The sequence below is a fragment of the Misgurnus anguillicaudatus genome, chromosome 13 (assembly GCF_027580225.2).
Source record: "Misgurnus anguillicaudatus chromosome 13, ASM2758022v2, whole genome shotgun sequence".
Lineage (NCBI taxonomy): Eukaryota > Metazoa > Chordata > Actinopteri > Cypriniformes > Cobitidae > Misgurnus > Misgurnus anguillicaudatus.
This window is the reverse complement of record NC_073349.2, coordinates 633785-653305: the sequence shown is the minus strand read 5'-3', so window position 1 is coordinate 653305 and position 19521 is coordinate 633785. Positions and strand designations below refer to the sequence as shown.

Sequence of the window (19521 nt, the reverse complement as noted above, 5' to 3'; positions counted from 1 at the left end):
ATAAATAAATAAATATTTAATTTGTTTTAAAATTGGCATATTTGTTATTTAAAAAACAACAATATATTATACCTAATAAAAGCAATAGTGTTTATTTACTTAGCACTACAATCAGGAAAAATAAAGGCGGTAAAACTTTATATCGCACTAGTGGGCAATGCAAAATCACCGCAAGGGAAATACCTTCAAAGACAACCCTAGTTAATAGCATAAAAACACCATTGGGCATTTTATATCGTGTTTCATAGATGTAAAGTGAAACGCATAAAAAAGGGAGTACAGTAATAAAGAAACGCGCATGTTAAAACTATTAAAGGGATAGTTCTCCCAAAAATGTTAATTCTGTCATAATATTCTCATCCTCGTGTTGTTCTAAATCTATATGAATTTCTTTTTTCTAATGAACACAAAATAAGATATTTTTATAAATGATGGTTATAGGGATAGGCACGTGGCATTGACGATCGTTCACGAAAACGATGATCGTGTGGGGTTGTGCGATTTTTTTTTGTGGTTATGCCGCATTTGGACGTCTGGTTATGGTTACAAGCACCTGCGGTATTAAAGACTGGCTGCATGTTTGACGTAGTGTTGAGCTGCACAGATCGGTGTATGACATCAGTATGATGCAAAATTCAAAAGCAAACAGATAAGTCCGCTTCCTAAGCGCACCCATGCCATGGCAACCCCGCCGATCTGAGCAACGCTGTGAAGCTGAACACACATCACTGAGGCATTTTTTGGATTTACTTTGGTAAGATGAAAATACAGTCAGTCAAGAGCCCTGTCACAAGTTCAATGGGTTATCATCTCATATTTAATGTCAAGAGATACCAGAAAGACCATAACATCTTGACGATAACAGGTGAGAGGACGACACGGCACAGCTAATAGCTAAAATTAGGGATGCTCCGATCAGGATTTTTGCAGCCGATACCGATCACCGATTTGTAATCTCCGTGATCGGCCGATACCGATTTTTTTAAAGCTGTTACAATCTTTCTAAATAAAATAATACCACGGATGTTGCCTTTGTTATATTACTTGCAGTAATTAGGTATATTATTGTTTTAATAGAGACTCAAATAAATAAGCACAACAAATATTTATTCTGCAAAGAGAAATTTAATATGGCTTTAAAAAGGCTTATGTCTCCTAAAAGTACTGAAAATAAAACACTTCACAGACTTTACTGTATTAATTAAATATACACGCATTCGTATGAAGTATAAAAATTCTTTAGTCAAGAGCAGAGAGTGATTTTATTCAGAGATGAATTAGGTTACTGCAGCTTTAAGACGTGAGAGAGAGAGATCGCTCTGCTCACGTGCACTGACGACAGGCTGCTGTGTGTGTGGGCGGCGGCTGAACGCAGACAAGCAGCTGTGAGGAAAATAAAACCCTGTGTCTCAATTCGTTCCCTAGCTCCCGAGGTCGTGAATCAGTATATTGTGTACACAGGTTCGGGCACTGGTAAGGACCCTAGCTCACTTCACATTGGGACAATGTTCACTTATTTTTCTGTCACGTGGCTGCTTAAGCGCGTTGTAATCACGCACAGCTGTTACTCATCAACAACCGGCAAAACCAACATCTCTCTGACTTAATTTTAAAAACAGTACATTGTGAAAAATGCTGTCATTATTCTCTTACATATCTGTGCATAAAATTGGAGGCATATAATTACATTTTAAATGTAATAAATATATTTACAATTTTAAATAAATATTATTTTAAATATTGAGTTGATAGCCCTTACTGTGTAGCAATGTGTGTTTATATACAACTAAAACAAACGTTTGTCTTTATAAAAGTTCTGTAACATTTCATAAAGTTTATTGAGTTGGATCACGTGATGTTCGGTTGGCGAGCTTCAGAAAAGGTCACGTGATTTCCGGTTAGGGAACATGGGGACCATCGATGCTCACTGGTTTTTGGGTTGCATTGTGGGAATTTTTAGGGAACGAACGTTCCAGTGCACTGAACGGATTTTGCGATTGAGACAGCCCTTAAAATGGGCCGACTCCCTGATCAGTGCCCTGAGTACTGAACAAGGGAGCTGATTGAGACACACGGAAAGTTTAAATGCTCAAAACTTTAAGACGCATGCAAATAAGAAACTTTTGGCATGAGGATGCAATTGTCCGTGATAGATATGTGTTGTATACGCTGTTTGATGGGGATGTGAAGACGCCTCGCGCTGTTTACCGGAGCGCGATCCTCATAGAAAATACGCATATCTCTGTAAAGGCAAAGAGAGACATACAAATCTGCACGCTGCACATGAGCAACAGGTTGTAAAAATGCTCGCGCTACGTAAAAAATGTCTTTAATTGCAGCCGCATTCAGGATCCTTTTGATGACAAAAGTATACAGAAAGATCGGTTTATGAGATATGGCAGATTTAGCGAGCACCGATCGAGTTTTTAATGCCATTATCGGCCGATACCGATCAGCGGCCGATCGATCGGAGCATCCCTAGCTAAAATATAGCAAAGGGGCTGTTTACACTTGGTATTAAGATGTGTTCACATCTATCGGATCACAAGTGGACGAGAGACACATCACGTTTACACCTGGTATTTAAATCCGTCTCTTTTGTCCGGAATACTTTGAGGGGGCGGTCTGTCGAGTCTCTCCGCTGTCATTTAAACGCGAGCGAGAGTAATGATGAGTTTATATGGACGCAAACTAATATTATGTCGGAGTCCGCTGCTTGTGTTTAAATAAACATGCTGTACAGTGTTTTGTACATCTATATTTTAGAGCTTTCTCTGAATTTTCAGTGCAATTGATGAAATAAGATCGCACAACTTTCACACGCTTGCAAAATGAAACTGCGGAGATCAGCCGCTTTAGTTTTATCACTGAAAGGCTAAAAACCATGTGTTCTCGCCAGAAGTCAGAAAAGACGTTTTGATGTTTTTGAATGTAAAAACCATGCGAACATCATAAGTAGACCTCAGACAACAGTATACAACAAAATCAACAGCTTCATTGCCCCTTTAATGTCAAAGTTTGTGTTTTGACTAGACGTGTTTAAAAGCCCGCTGTTATGGTGCACATCCACAACAGTTAAACTTTCCGTCCAGTAAAGAACTTAAAGTCTTGCATTTTGTGCAGATAGATGCACGTTGTATAGTACATTTATATTGTATCAAGGCTTGATATTATGTAGAGTGTGTCATATATAGAAAGCGCTTCAGTTTGTGTTTATTAACCCTTTAGTTCCACTTCATCACGCAGCCATTCCTGTTAAAGGTTTCTGTTAAAAATATGTAACTCATTAATAATCTAGCATGTGTTCATTGTTCTGTCATAGTTTCTTCAAAATTAAGTTTTATTAGACTGTTTTTAATAATAATAATAATAATAATAATAATAATAATAATAATAATAATAATAATAATAATAATAATAAATCATTTTCCATTTTCACCATGGTGCGTATGCCCTGCCCCTTAGATTGCCCCGCCCCTAATTAATGAAGTACTAATTTTTCAGACCTATGGATTAATCGAAATGGAAAAAAGACAAATGCACATACCTAGATGGGAAGCACACAGCTGATTGTAACCATTCCATAACTTCCATAGTAGGAAAACAAATATTATGATGGTAAGCCCAGTCCATCACATTTGTTATTCCTACTATGGAAGTCAAAATATATTATTTCGTGTTCTTTAAAAAAATCATAATCATAGCCTCAATCCATTAAGAATTAAAAAATCATAATCATAGCCTCAATCCATTAAGAATTACCGGTTTAAAGCTATAGGCCACGTCTCTTTTTCAGTTTCAAATCATAGAAAAAGAATAGAAAAATGATGCGTGTATGAGTCGAATATCATGTCGATTTTTTTTAACCCAAATACACTAGGTTTTTGACTAAAAGTAATGAAGAAGTATGCTGAAATGGATGAAGAATGTGTGACTGTTTATTAACTTCCATCAACTTCAACAAATGTTTGCTAAAAAGCATGTATGTGTATGACATGAAAGTACTGCCAGAGCACTGACAATCCCTGTGGTCTCGTGTTACTTTAATATAATACAGTACACGCAATGTCAGTTTCCATGAAGTCGATCACACATATTGGCATCAGAATACATGAAACATGACTGCCATCTACAGGTTTGGTATTTCCTGCACCAGAGATTTAATTATCTTTCTACCTAATGCCACAGAATGCCAGAAGTGCGCCTGTGATTCTTCTCCCTATGACGCACAGTTTTAAAGGCCACATCTGCACATGGAAGCAACCTGATGTCATTCTCAAAACATGACAAGCCATCTTAGTTAAAAGACATCTAATGTGAAAAGATTTCAACATTTTCAAATGTCCAAGATAGATAGTACATGTTTTACAACCAAACAGTGTGTTGTTTACATTACATATACGCAGGGTCCGAAATTAACACCCGCCAAGCGCCAAATGCGGGTAGATTTTCCGTTTGGCGACTAAATTCAAAAGGCTACCCGCCACACTGGCGGGTGATTTTCATACCAAAATATTTATGCAATATAATGTGTTTGCCAGTAACTGCTCTGGGAACGAGGTGAGCTAGCCGCAGAACGTCTCTACGCTCCAAGTCTCGCACTAGAGACGGTCTGTTTCTAGCTAGTACTGCAGGTAACTTGCGGTCTGCAGCTATCTGCATATTAGCTATCAAAATGCATCCCCGCCCTGTACGTCGGGCTATCTTGACTTATAGGGAGGAAAACATATATTTAAATGCTTATGCATTCTTTCACAGATTTGGATGGGTAATAATGGTGTATGAAATTCAGGCATTGGGAATTTAAATTACGTTTGAGCGCGCGCTCGAGTTTTACTTTCGCGATCGCGCGAAAAGACGCAGTACAGGAAGCAATCCGTCATGATTTGTCATGGATTTGTTTGGCAAATCCTCCAACTTCGTCCTGTCAGTCATTACTATCCTCACGTAAGAAAATTTAATCTCTCGCAGCAAACTTTAAAGTGATATAGATTGTACGGGCAGTGAAGAGAGTGACTCTGTGCAGAATCTCTCTTAAAGCGACAGTAGCCCCTGTTTTTCTGATCGAAAAAATTATCCAATCTGTAACTGGATGATCCAAACTGTGAGTTTGTTGACCCACTAAACCACTTTTAAATGGTGATTAAATCTGGTGTGTGGGGATGAGCAGGAAAAGTTGGTTTACATGGAAATCCAGTCTTTTTGTTTGTTTAAAAAACAACAGCATCAAAACAACAACAAATTTGTGTTTTGTCTTAATATTCTACATTAAAATTACTGTATTTTTTATTCGGGCTACTTGCATTATTTTGGGCTACCAAAAACTGAAGAGTGCCTGCCCAAGGGCTACCAGGGATTTTGAAATTTTGCGAGCCCTGCCATGAATGCAGCAAATTAAATTAATGTACATGTGACAAAAAAGGCTGTTTATTATTCTGGCCGGTAAAAAATGTGTTTGGCTGGTGGATTTTTTCATCTACCAGTCCCCGTGGCAGGTGAGCCAAAAAGTTAATTTCGGACCCTGCATATACGTTGTAACTACTCAAAAAGCTCTAAATACTAGGGCTGTCACTTTTGTGAAAAAATCATTTTCGATTTTTAATATATAAGTGTTCATTGAATCGATTGTAAAATCGCTTTTCCATGTCTAAAAAAGACGTTTCCATTTAACGCCAAATAACAGACAAATGTAAAGAGAGCGCCTGAAACGCACAAGTCAGCAATATTTCTTATTCATTGTCATTAAGTTTCGTGCAAAATAAAAAACAGCAACAGTAGTGCAACATTCTCTTAAAAAATATGCAGAGTGGACTGCTGCCATAAATGAAAAACATTACTGCAGGTTCAACCGGCTGCTTTTATGATTTAGGCAATTCACAAATTATTTTAAATAATGATTCGATGCATTTCAAACAACTGTTCAAAAATAAAACTTTAAATAGACTTACTTGAAGTTGAGAACATGCTGTGTATTTTTTTATTAAACGTAACCGACACTTAGTAGTAGGGTAGGAAGGGGGGGTTCACCTGCACCCGAAAGGTATATTTTTTTAACCTAGATTTTTGTAATCCTTAAGGTGTCTAGAAAAGAAATTTTGATGTTCCCCATGCAAATTATTGTCCCATGTGTGATTTTTTGTATCATCTTTTCTGTCCGTTTTAGCAGATTGTCACACTTTAATTCTTGTTATTATATTTCCCATTATAATCACATGCTACTAATATAACACATTATATTTATAATACTTTACTAAAACCATAATACACTCTTAAAATGAATGTGTTAAATTAACACATCTTGTGTCTAGTTAAGGACAACACATCTAGTGTGTTGTCCTTAATTTAACACATCTCTGTGTTATTTTTGGAACAACACACTTTGTGTTGTTTTAACACATCTTGTGTTGTCCCTTTTATTTTTTATGAACTTAAATGACACATAATGTGTTAAAAACAACACATAATGTGTTAAATAGTTTAACACAAAGCAATGTGTTAAAATTAACACATCCAGGGTGTGTTAATTTTAACACATTGCTTTGTGTTAAACTATTTAACACATTATGTGTTAATTTTAACACATTATGTGTCATTTCGTGCTGATTTAGAGTTCATATAAATAAAAGGGACAACACAAGATGTGTTAAAACAACACAAAGTGTGTTGTTCTAAAAATAACACAGAGATGTGTTAAATTAAGGACAACACACTAGATGTGTTGTCCTTAACTAGACACAAGATGTGTTAATTTAACACATTCGTTTTAAGAGTGTAATAGTACCACCCCCCTTAGTGCCCTTTTTGGTTTGGGCCACTGCCCCATCTAGCATTTTCATTTTCTAAATGACTGTCCTCATTACAAATATATTCCAAAGAAAAGTGAATGATTTATAAATAATTTTGGCATTAAGGAATAATGCAAAAGAAGTTAAATTAAGGCTTTTCAACCTAAGGCCAGTGGATTTTGTACAGATGTAAATTTGTGTGTATAATATGTACAGTATGAGTGTGACCTTATGAAATGTAGTTTTCAAAGAGCTGTGTGTTTCTCTAGTTTTCTTGCTGAACAAACTAATTAATTGGTTTGTTTAGTTAATATTAACACAATTATCAGCACACTAAGGTTTAAAAAAATTATCCGGCCCTCACATCATGGCATTATTTACCATCCGGCCCTCAGCCTAAAATGAGTTTGACACCCCTGATTTAGTTTAACAGTATTCTCAATCTACAGCGCCCTCCCCATAATGAAATATCATCTTGACGTTAAATAGACCCTTTGTAACAGCACTTGAAATTTAGCTCAAGTACCTCCTATTTATCTTGACTGTTGTGGAATGTTTCTATACCTTGAATGGAGTCCATTGGAGACAATGCACATCAGAGCAAAAACTAAGCCATGAGGTCAAAACAACTGCCTGCTGAGCTCAGGATTGTTGCAATGCACAGATCTGGAAAAGGCTACAAAAAATCCAATAACTGGTCACCAGCAAACTGAGCAATCGAGAAAGAAGGGCCTTAGTAAGAGAGGTGACCAAGACCTCAATGGTCACCATCATGGCTACTTTCTACCAATACAGTACGATTTGGAATGGTAACCCTGATCCAAAAAAAAACTTGCTTTCCAACAGTACCTTTACTTGATCGGCATGGTATATGTCAGAAAATCGCAACTGACATCATTCTCGAGCAAAGACGACAGGTTTTGCTTTTGTTAAAAATCACATACTCAAAGCATCTTCTTATAAGGAAGCAGAACAAAAGTTTGAAACAACACCTTGAGAGCGAAAGGGTGGGCAAATACATGTTTATATTTGGGTGAAGTATTAAAATGAAGTGAATGGAATTTTCTGAAATGAACACAGGGCTACAGGGACTCTAAGCATTAACAGGATGTTGAATTCTGATGCGATACCTGCAAAGTGGACAGAATGGAAAGGAGAAGCGAAGTCTTTACATGTCAGGGGATGTGCGCCGACGGCAACGAGGGGAAGAGAGGGCGAAACTCTGCATGGAGTTAGCCAGACTAGCTGGAGAGCCTGAAACTGTGGGAAAATTACTGAGCCGTGGGCTGTGTGGCAAAACCTCATCTGTTGACTCATAGCTGCTTGCCAGAGGAGGACACAAGAAAGAGAGAGAAAACAGAAAGGAGGACAACGGATGAGGAAAAGATGGAAACAAAAACAGAAAACAGAAAAAGACATCAGGTAAAGAAGATTTAGTAGATTTAGTAAGAAAAAGGCTATCAAAAATGTTTCATAGCCTATGGAGATACATTAAGGTAGTTTATTAACTGAATTGGAAGCTTTTGTTAAGGCCAATTCACACTGATCCAACAAACACCAACAAATGAGTTTGTTGCGTTGGCAGTTGTTTCTGCAATATCTTGTAAATGGAAATGGAAATGAAAAAGTTGTATCAGGACATGTTTTTGTTTTTCACTTGAAAGACACTTTATCAGAACATTGTTTTTGTGTGCTGCTTGTGAAAGAAAAAAAAGTGTTAACCATTTGTTGACTACCTTGTCTGGCCCCCTCCCGACCCATGCACACACAAATAGCTGATTCCACTATTAGCCGACTATAAAAAAAATTGACAATTCTGATTGGAATATGTAAATCCTTATTCGAGGACACGCCTAACATGTATATTGCGGCATAGATTTAATCAAAATCAAAAACCAAACCATACCAAACTGCAGCAGGCTGAACACATGAGGATAGACATTGAAGACGCGTCACACTAAGCCAGTGCTTCTCAATTATTTTCTGTCACGCCCCCCTAAGAAAGAAGTAAACATTTCGCGCCCCCCCAACTCTCCGCCACGACTGTAAATAGTATAATTTGTCTATAAAATTACACATCTGCAAAGCATTGTATCCTTATTAACATTAAAGAAAACACAAAAAAAGAAATATCAATCAACTTACAACAAAGAATAACTTTATTAACATTGTTTTTTAGTCTGTAACAAAAAAAAACTTAAAATACATCAATTTGCCTGAAATAAAAAAATCAAACCTTATTTACAGTATATTTTTTGACCATTTGATACTGAAAAATTTAATTAAATATAATCAAAAAATAATAATAATCACCGTGTTTGGGGTGTAATGTCTTTAAGTGACGGTGCAAAAAAATCACTTCCTGAAAAAGTGTTTTCCCCGGGGTCTCGCACGCCCCCCCCTGGTGTTGCTTCGAGCCCCCCCTGGGGGTCCCGCCCCACTATTTGAGAAGCACTGCGCTAAGCCATTGCACACGATGGGATGTCTTTAGTTCTCTCTTTCACGAGTTTAGAAAACACAAGCACTTACTTTTTGATGTACTTCATAAAATGTGGAAAGATACTTCAGACAACCACGGCGAAGACGATGACGGTGAACAAAAAGTTTCTCCCCATGCTCACCCCGCAGCCATGATCCAAAAACACAGTTGAGCACACACACACTAATACAAACACCACACCCCCGAGTGCCACCCACAGTAAGCAATGACGTCACGAATGCAGGTGCACATACACGACAGAATAAGAATAAATTAATAATAATAATAATAATAATAGAAAGATCAAACCCAATGTATGGCTCCTACATTCCGGCCCCAAATTATTTCATAGTAATAATTGACCACCACTAACACCTTGTGGGAGACAGACACCAGTAAGACATGCAAAGTGAACTGATCAGTCTGGTTTTAGTTTTGATCCGTGCACTTCGTACCAGTCCATTTTTGTCCGTAACGGTATCCAAAATCCTTCCTATAATCCAAGTATTACGAGGTGCCATATCATCCACCAACACCACAAGATCTCCTGGAACAAAGTTTCTTTTGGCAGTATTCCACTTCTGACGCTCCTGAAGTCCAGGAAGGTACTCCTTTACCCAGCGCTTCCAGAACAAATCCGACATATACTGCACTTGTTTCCAGCGACGACGAGCATAAACATCCTCCTTCTCAAACAACCCTGGGGGCAACAATGGCTTTGTCTTAAGCAGAAGTAGATGATTGGGGGTCAATGCCTCCAAATCTTGAGGATCTGTTGATGCCTTTGTTAATGGACGGCTATTAACAATCGCTTCAGCCTCACAAAACACTGTCACCAAACCTTCTTCATCCAGAGTCTGAGTCTTCAAAACAGAGTTTAGCACTTTACGGACTGACCGAATTAACCTTTCCCAAACACCTCCATGGTGTGATGCTGCTGGGGGATTAAAAACCCATTTCACACTCTTCTGTAACAATGTGTCATTTATGAGGTTGTGATTCAGATTCTCAATGGCCTTCCTCAATTCTCGTTTAGCGTCTACGAAGTTAGTACCATTATCTGAATGGATTTCCAAGACTTGACCACGTCTCGCCACAAACCTTCTGAAATCATTGATGAAAGAGTCAGTGTCCAACGATGAAAGAACTTCAAGGTGTATGGCTTGCATCGCTAAGCATGTAAAGATTAATCCATACCTCTTGACCACAGCTCTTCCACGTTTAACATCAAACGGACCAAAGCAGTCCAAACCAACTCGACTGAAAGGAGGCTCATCAGGAGTTATTCTGCTGCAAGGAATGTCAGCCATTTTCTGACATCCAGGTAAAGCAGACAATCTATGACAGATGACACACTTAGTCAAAACCTTTCTGATGGCAGCACAAGCACCAGGAATTCAATACTTCTGACGTAGATGAGAAAGCATATGGTTGCGTCCACCATGGCCTGTTTCTTGGTGTACATGACGAAGAATAAGATTAGAGATATGTTGATCTTTAGCCAGGATAATTGGATGTTTTGCTTCAACTGGCATTGCTGCTCTACTAAGCCGTCCTCCAACCCTAATGAGATCACCATCCAGGATGGGGTTAAGCTTGTAGAGGTGACTTGTTCTTCTCACACACTCCTTTTTCCAAGTTCGCCAGTTTTTCCGGAAACCTTGTTTTCGGACAAAAACAAATAATATCCGACTCTGCTACAACCATATCCTCCATGGACAGAACACTCTTTGGTACTTGAGCCTTAACCGCTTTCATCTGGACCTGTAGCTCTTTCTCCAACTGCTCAGCACTTTGGTCCAATTTAGAAAGGGTTTTTCTCAGCAGCTTTCGATGTCTCACCAGAAACAGAAGCAAGGTCTTAAACTTAAGGAACCAACCGATAGCTCTTTTAAGATGGAGCCAGGAGGAAAAGTGATCAATGAGCTTTTTCACTGGACTGACCTGCTCAACTTGAACAGCATTCACCATCACAATCTTGACTTCTGGGTCTTCAACAAGAGGATTTTCCAATGTCTTAGGATTTTCGGGCCACCTACTCTCAGGCTCATGAAGAAAGTCAGGACCACAGAGCCATGCACTAGTCTTAAGCAATGACTGAACTTTAACACCTCTGGAGGCTAGATCTGCAGGGTTGATTAATGTATTGACATACCTCCATTGGGATATGTTAGACATTTTCAATATCTCAGACACTCTGTTTGCTACGAAGATCTTAAATCTGGATGTTTCATTTTTTATATATTTTAAGACAGAAGTGCTGTCTGTCTAAAAGACCGACTGTTGAAGGTCCATTTGCTGCTCCTTTCTCCACAACTTGTCCATTCTGCTAGCAACCACCGTGGCAGTCAGCTCCATACGTGGAATAGAGACAAGTTTTAGTGGAGCTACTCGTGCCTTTCCCATTACAAAAGCAGTATGAGTCCGCCCTCTATCGTCATGAAGCAACAGGTAAGTCACAGTCCCAAACCCTTCCTCATTTGCATCTGCAAAGTGATGGAGCTGAGCAGAGACAAGACGGCCACAATCCAAAGGCTTTAAACACCTACTGACCTCCCAATTTTCAAGGTCATGAAGGTCTTCCAACCAAGTCATCCATTCTCCAGCAACAGAAGATGGCAAAGGATCATCCCATCCCAAACATTTCCTACAAAGATCTTGTAGGATTTTCTTCGCAGACAAAACAACAGGTGCCAAGAAACCAAGAGGGTCATAGATCGAACTAGTCACAGACAAAATTCCTCTTCTTGTGAGTGGATGGTTTTTAAGTGTGATTTTAAACTTGAATGAATCAGATTGGACACACCACTGCACACCCAAGGCATGCTCTACCGGCAAAGCATCACTATTCAGATTCAGATCTTTCACCTCCTTGGCTCGGTCCTCCTGAGGAATGGTAGCAAGAACATTGCGTCGGTTACTGATCCATTTTGTGAGCTTAAAACCACCTTTAGCACACAAAGCACTAAGCTCTTGACATAAAGATATTGCTTCCTCCTCAGAGTCGACAGACACCAAACAGTCATCAACGTAGAAATGGTGCAGGACAGTGTTAACTGCCATAGGACTGAAGCACTTTTGATTGTCTTCAGCACACTTCCTCAGGGCGAAACAGGCACAACTAGGTGAGGAAGTAGCGCTGAACAAATGAGCCAGCATTCTGTATTCCATTAGCTCCTGACTGCAATCTCCATCAGGCCACCAGAGAAATCTCAACAAATCAGAGTCTTCAGCCGGCACCTTGACCTGATGATACATGGCCTCAATGTCTGCCATGAGCACCACAGGCTGTTTGCGGAATCTTGTGAGGACTCCTACTAACAAATTTGTGAGATCTGGTCCTTGAAGAAGCTGTAAGTTTAAAGATGTCCCTTGAAACGTTGCCCCACAATCAAAGACTACTCGTAGTTTTTTCTTTTTATGATGATACACTCCATGATGGGGTATATACCACACCCTTCCATCGCAACGGGTCAGCTGATCAGATGGAACTCTCTCTGCATAGCCATTAGCCAGCATATTGGACATAAATGTGATGTAATCAGAACAAAAAGATAGATCTTTACTCAAACGTTTTTTGAGACTCAATGCACGCTGTTCTACAACGGTCTTGTTATTTGGCATGTTGAGGTATCTTTGTCTTACCGGCAAACCAACATTGTAATGACCATTGATGAGTTTGGTAGACTCAGAGACTAACTCAAGGAAGCGTTTATCATCCCTTGACAGACCAAGTTGTTCATCCTGCAGAGTTTCAGGAAAATCCACCTTCAGTTGCTTCTCCCAAAGCTCATCAAGCCTCGCCACTGATATCCGATTGACTGTGATGTCAGGCGGCAAACACTTTTGATCACTGATATGACAATCTCCATGGAGCGGGCCATTCACTGTCCAACCCAGGATGGTCTTAATCGCATATGGACCCCCATTCACTGAACGAACAACCTGCCATGGCTCCAGAGCTTGAGGGACATTAGTACCAATCAGAAGGTCAACATCAGCATCGATCTCTGGTATTTTTATGTGTCTCAGGTGCGGCCATCTTTGGATGTCCTTTAATTGCGGAATATTACCTCGATGCACTGGCATGCTCTGTTGAGTAAAAATCTCAGGCAGGCCACAAAAGTTGTTGGAATCCATCCCAGTGACTTCTAAGTCTGACAACTTTTAACTGTCCACTACTTTCTCTTGTCCCATAGTTCTATGTAGAATTCCCAACTTTGTCCCAGTAAGATTGAGTCGGGTCATGAGTCGCTCCGTACAAAATGAGGCGGTATTCCCGGATAAAAAAAACGCATCTGTGACCAAGGTCTCTTGCCCCCTTTTGGATTTCACCTGAACAGGCAGAATAGACAGCGTACAGTCCTGCTTACTGGCCCCAGTCAAGCCACTGGACTGAACAGACACCACGGCACCATCTCTGACCATTTCCAAGTCACCATTTGCCTGAGTCAAAACCTTTTCTTTTGCTTTGGGGTAAATATGCAACAACGTGGGATGCCTATAGCTGCATACACTACATATTAGACGTTTTTTGCAGTCTTTACTCATGTGCCCAGTGCACAGACATCCAAAGCACAGACGATTTTCCTTCAAAAAAGACATTTTTTCATTTTGTGTTTGTTTTTGCAAAAGGCGGCAAACATCTAATGAATGCCCAGCACCACAAAACAAACAAACTTTCACCAGTAAGTCTTTCTGCCTTTTATACCCAGACTCCACTTTCTTCTCAGCAGGTGTTACAGTAGTGGCAAAACTACTGCCTCTAACCTTTGAACTAGTTTGAGACTTGACCATGTTTAATTCTTTTCTTCCTGATGTAGATGTATATTTCCAAAAAGAGGGTCACTTGCAATCTTAAGTTGCCTCTTAACAAACTCTACAATGTCCAAAAATTTAACTCTACGACCAAACTTCTGCTGAATATCACAGGCCACACTTCTCCAATGTTCCCGCAACTTATAAGGCAGTTTCTTCACAATAATTTGCATATTTGTAGGCACGTTCAGATCTGTCACAGCAACTCCCATAGAGTTACAACATTCCTGCAAAAGCAAACTATATGCTTGTAAAGCCTTGATATCTTCAGCTATAAAAGCGCCTTATCCATGTAGGCAGAGGCTACTTTGAATGGATCGCAAAAATGCTCCTGAAGCAGAGACTTTGCCTTAGTGTATACATGGGACGGAGGCAGATGTTGACAGCTTTGGACCAAATCCCTGGGCTGACCTCTCGTATATTGCTCGAGGTAATACAAACAATCCTTCTGACTTTGTGTTCTCCCTTCAATGTTGTGTTCGAATCCTTTTATAAAGGTTTGATATTGCAGTGGATTACCATCAAAAACTTGTAGGTCTCGCTTAGGTAAGAGAAAATGTGACTGCTGTTCAACCAATAAAGATGTAATTTGATTTTGCCTTTCCAAAACTGTGAGAAAACGCTGACCAGAATTATTCACTGTTACAGGTGCAGCATCATACTGAAGGTGAGTAACTGGTGGATTAGAGACACCTTTTAGCAATGTGGATGGATCGTCCTAGGTCACAACAGCAGGCGGCTCAAGTTTATCGGATGTCTTGGACCTCACATCAGAACAACCTGAAAGTGAAGCTTCCCCTACAGCCTCAGCAGCCAACGGTTGAGGGTTAAACTCAGGCACGAATGTTGCAGCATCATGGTTTAACGGTATTCTTTTCATTCTTTCCAAATAAGAATTCATTCCATCTGATTTCACAGAAGCAAGAGACATACGAGATCCTTCAGAAGCCTTAAATACACTCACTTTAGCCATAGACGCTGCCAGCTCCATGTCCAAGTCCAGCTCCTCCTGCTTTCTCCTCAACAGTTCTTGCTGTTCCTCCAGGGCATGCTTCTGACTCAGCAGCCTTTGACGAGCCATTAGAGCGGCTGTCTCAGCCTCAGCCCTTATTCTGGCTGATGATGTAGTGGACATAGATTTACTCATTACTGTACTGCATCTCTTCGACCTCACTGACACATTAGAGACACTATCACTTGGCCTAATGTCATCGTCCACCACATTTTCCACAATTTTAATTATGCATGCCTCATTATCATTAGGAACGGTAGATCCTAAATGTGGAGAAACAACGCCCTCTACTGGAGCGTCTGGCGCCTCCAGCAGCCATTTATTTGTCTCCTCCACAAAAGCAGTTTTATGTTTTTCAACACTATCAAACCAAGCATTTTGTTTTTCTTGTTCTTCATGTGGAAGCATAGGTATCACGACACTATGAAGATGACTTGCTTCATTAAACAAGCTTGATACATTTTCAAGATATGACCACATTTTTTCAGCATTATCGGCATTACCATTACGCATTAGGTCTTTCATTTCTTTTATTACACCTTTAATCTTTCTTATTTTTGCTTGGCGTTCTTCTTGGAGTTGCTCCAATTTATATTCAAAAGCTTTGGGTGTAAGTATTGTTTGTCTTTTCTCATCTGACTTGTTAGCATTCAACTCCATTTTATTCACAAATAATAAAATAAAATCACAAAAATATTGTAACATTAAACACAGCACCCCTTTAACACTTATGTTTCCACTTAAACAAGGTACAATGCGTTGTCTTTGATTCCCCCTAACTTATCCATCAAAGCTAAGCTAAACTCAACCCTAGTCTTCTGTGCATACTAGCGGTGGGTATTTATGTACCTCAATACCGATAGTCTTGAACCAGACAAACCGTCTTAGAACCAGAACTACGGCGGCACTCCCAAGCACAATGCTTCACCCGCTTGACACACAAACCAAAACACTACCAAAAATCCCAAAATAAACATAACAGAACGATCACCTTATGTGAAAGTGCTGCTAAACCTAACGGGGAATACAATATTGTCTTTGACAGACAATGCACAATGTTTATGGACATAAACGTTTCAATAGAGGCGACGGTGATGACTGAATAAACTTCGTAACAGCCAATTTGTGAATGAATGGGCTTTACGCGAGTTAAATGTGCATTCACGTAAATCGTTTACAAAGTTGAAAGCGATCTCAAAAATCCAGCGTTGTCCCGATAATACGTTCAAAACAATCCGCTCAACAACGAAACCTTTTGTTGACATAATATTGCGGCATAGATTTAATCAAAATCAAAAACCAAACCATACCAAACCGCAGCAGGCTGAACACATGAGGATAGACATTGAAGACGCGTCACGCTAAGCCATTGCACATGATAGGATGTCTTTATTTCTCTCTTTCACGAGTTTAGAAAACACAAGCACTTACTTTAATTGATGTCCTTCATAAAATGTGCAAAGATACTTTAGACAGACAGTGCACCACGGCGAAGACGATGACGGTGAACAAAAAGTTTCTCCCCAAGCTCACCCCGCACAGGTGAGCACACACACATTAATACAAACACCACACCCCCGAGTGCCACCCACAGTAAACATTGACGTCACGAATGCAGGTGCACATACACGACAGAATAAGAAGAAATGAATAATAATAATAATAATAATAGAAAGATCAAACCCAATGTATGGCTCCTACAATGTATGATGGAAAAAATGCTTGCTTGCATTTACCACAGGCCATATGCTTCTATATCAAGTTACTTATTTTGAATCCCTTTTCACATTATTACCTCCAATGTAGGGCTAGTTAGACTAGTTCACTGTTTACTAGGGCTGTCACGATTATGAAATTTGGCTGACGGTTAAATGTCTAAAAACCGTGGCGATTAATTGCCTGTTAAAGGACTTTGACAATTATGAAGATTAATTGTCTGTTTTACTGCTTTGACATGTCATTTTCATAAATTTTTTGTTCATGAAATAATTTCCACACATTGGGGTAATTATTTAAATTAACTCTTTTGCCAGGTTTACCTGACAGTAAATATTAATACACAACACATATTTCAAAGTAATTATTTAATGAATACATCTTTCAAAAACTGAAAATTCTTTATAAGAAATAAACGCAATAAAGTGTCTGAAAAATAACTGAAAATAAAAATGCAATCAAAATAAACTGACTATACCAGAACAGGCCTTAAACTAGATAGTAAAGTTTGAAGACAAACTTTAAGTTGGCTTGAGAAAGCCTGGCCTGAAAGTTTAAAACAGCTAGCATGATTTAGCATGAAGCAAACATAAGCTAGCATGATTTAACATAAAGCTAACATGATCATTTAACATGAAACTAACATGATTTAGCATGAAGCTAGCATGAAGTAATCATGATTTGACATGAATCTAGCACAATTTAGCATGATGTTAGCTTGACGTAGCATGAAGTTAGCATGATTTAACATGGAGTTAGCATGATGCTAACATGAAGCTAACAAGATTTAACATGAAGCTAACAAGATTTAACATGAAGTTAGCATGATGCTAACATGATTAGCATGAAGCTAGCATGATGCTAACATGATTAGCATGAAGCTAGCATGATGCTAACATGATTAGCATGAAGTTAGCATGAAGCTAACATGAATTAGCATAAAGCTAGCATGATGCCAACATGAATTTAGCATGATGATAACATGACATAACGAAGCTAACATGAATTAGCATGAAGCTAGCATGATGCTAACATGAATTAGCATGAAGGTAGCATGATGCTAACATGAATTAGCATGAAGCCAGCATGATGTTAACATGAATTAGCATGAAGTTAGCATGATGCTAACATGAATTAGCATGAAGCCAACATGATGTTAACATGAATTAACATGATGCTAACATGAATAAGCATGAAGCTAGCATGATGCCAACATGAATTATCATGAAGCTACTATGATGCTAACATGAATTAGCATGAAGCTAGCATGATGCCAACATGAATTTAGCATGATGATAACATGACATAACGAAGCTAACATGAATTAGCATGAAGCTAGCATGATGCTAACATGAATTAGCATGAAGGTAGCATGATGCTAACATGAATTAGCATGAAGCCAGCATGATGTTAACATGAATTAGCATGAAGTTAGCATGATGCTAACATGAATTAGCATGAAGCCAACATGATGTTAACATGAAGTAACATGATGCTAACATGAATAAGCATGAAGCTAGCATGATGCTAATATGAATTAACATTAAGCTAGCATGATGCTAAAATGAATTAACATGATGCTAGCATGAATTAGCATGAAGCTAGCATGATGCTAACATGAATTAGCATGAAGCTAACATGAATAAGAATGAAGCTAACATGATACTAACATGAATTAGCATGAATTAACATGAATTAACATGAAGCTAGCATGATGCTAACATCAAATTACCATGAAGCTAGCATGATACTAACATGAATTAGCATGAAGCTAGCACGATGCTAACATGAATTAGCATGAAACTAGCATGATGCTAACATGAATTAGCATGAAACTAGCATGATGCTAACATGAATTAGCATGAAGCTAGCATGATGTTAACATGAATTAGCATGAAGCTAGCATGAATTAACATGAAGCTACCATGATGCTAACATGAAGTTACCAAGATTTATTATGAAATTAGCATAAAGCTAGCATGAAACTAGCATGAAGCAAGTATGACTTAGCATGAAGCTAGCATGAGGCTAACATGACCCAAAAACCCAACCCCCATGTCTCTATGATGTTCAGATCCAGAGATATAAGGCTTTGTTTATTATGTTGCTAGGGTGCTCATATTTGGTTGCTAGGGGCGTGGCTTAATACCTCAATAAGAATCCTAAGAGACTGATTGGATGCCTGAGTAAAATGAGCCCACCCCTATGTCTCTATGACACTCTGGTGCAAAGATATCCATCTTGGCTTTTTATAATGGTAGTCTATGGGAGATGTTGCTAGGGTACCCAAAATTGTTGCTATGGGCGTGGCTTAATAGCTCTGGGACAATCCTGAGAGACTGATTGGATGACTGAGTAAAATGAGCCCACCCCCATGTCTCTACGACGCTCTAAACTAAAGATATTCCATCTGGGACGCTTTTATTCCCTTATATGGGCATGTTTCCTGCCCCATTATAAGTCAATGGGAAATTTTGGGGGGCCCTTACACCCCAGGGGTACAGCTTACACCCCATTGTGATGTATGTTCTTACACAGCCTGTCAGACTCCTTAGATGTGGTAAGTCACAAGTTTCTACAAGTTTCTCACTCGCAGCTATGACCCGTCAAAGTTTGTCTCAATGTTAAGTCAATGGGAATTTTGGGTGGTTTGAGCGCCCCGTTTAGGAATTTGGAAGGTCCCATCAGTTAGAAAAGATATAGCAACTCAA

At 39.0% G+C, this 19521-nt stretch overlaps 1 protein-coding gene across 3 annotated transcripts in view; it reads right to left on the bottom strand.

The window, feature by feature from the left end:
• The window catches only part of hm13 (histocompatibility (minor) 13), a 125970-nt gene that overhangs the window by 2077 nt on the left and 104372 nt on the right, over positions 1 to 19521 (bottom strand). For 2 of the 3 annotated variants that reach the window (XM_055188970.2, XM_055188968.2), the window contains one exon: positions 7916 to 8104. The exons of the other annotated variant lie outside the window; for it this stretch is intronic. In XM_055188970.2, the coding sequence (XP_055044945.1) occupies positions 7954 to 8104 (151 nt within the window). In that variant the 3' untranslated portion in view covers positions 7916 to 7953. The remainder of the gene's footprint in view (positions 1 to 7915; positions 8105 to 19521) is intronic. 3 annotated transcript variants of the gene reach the window in all.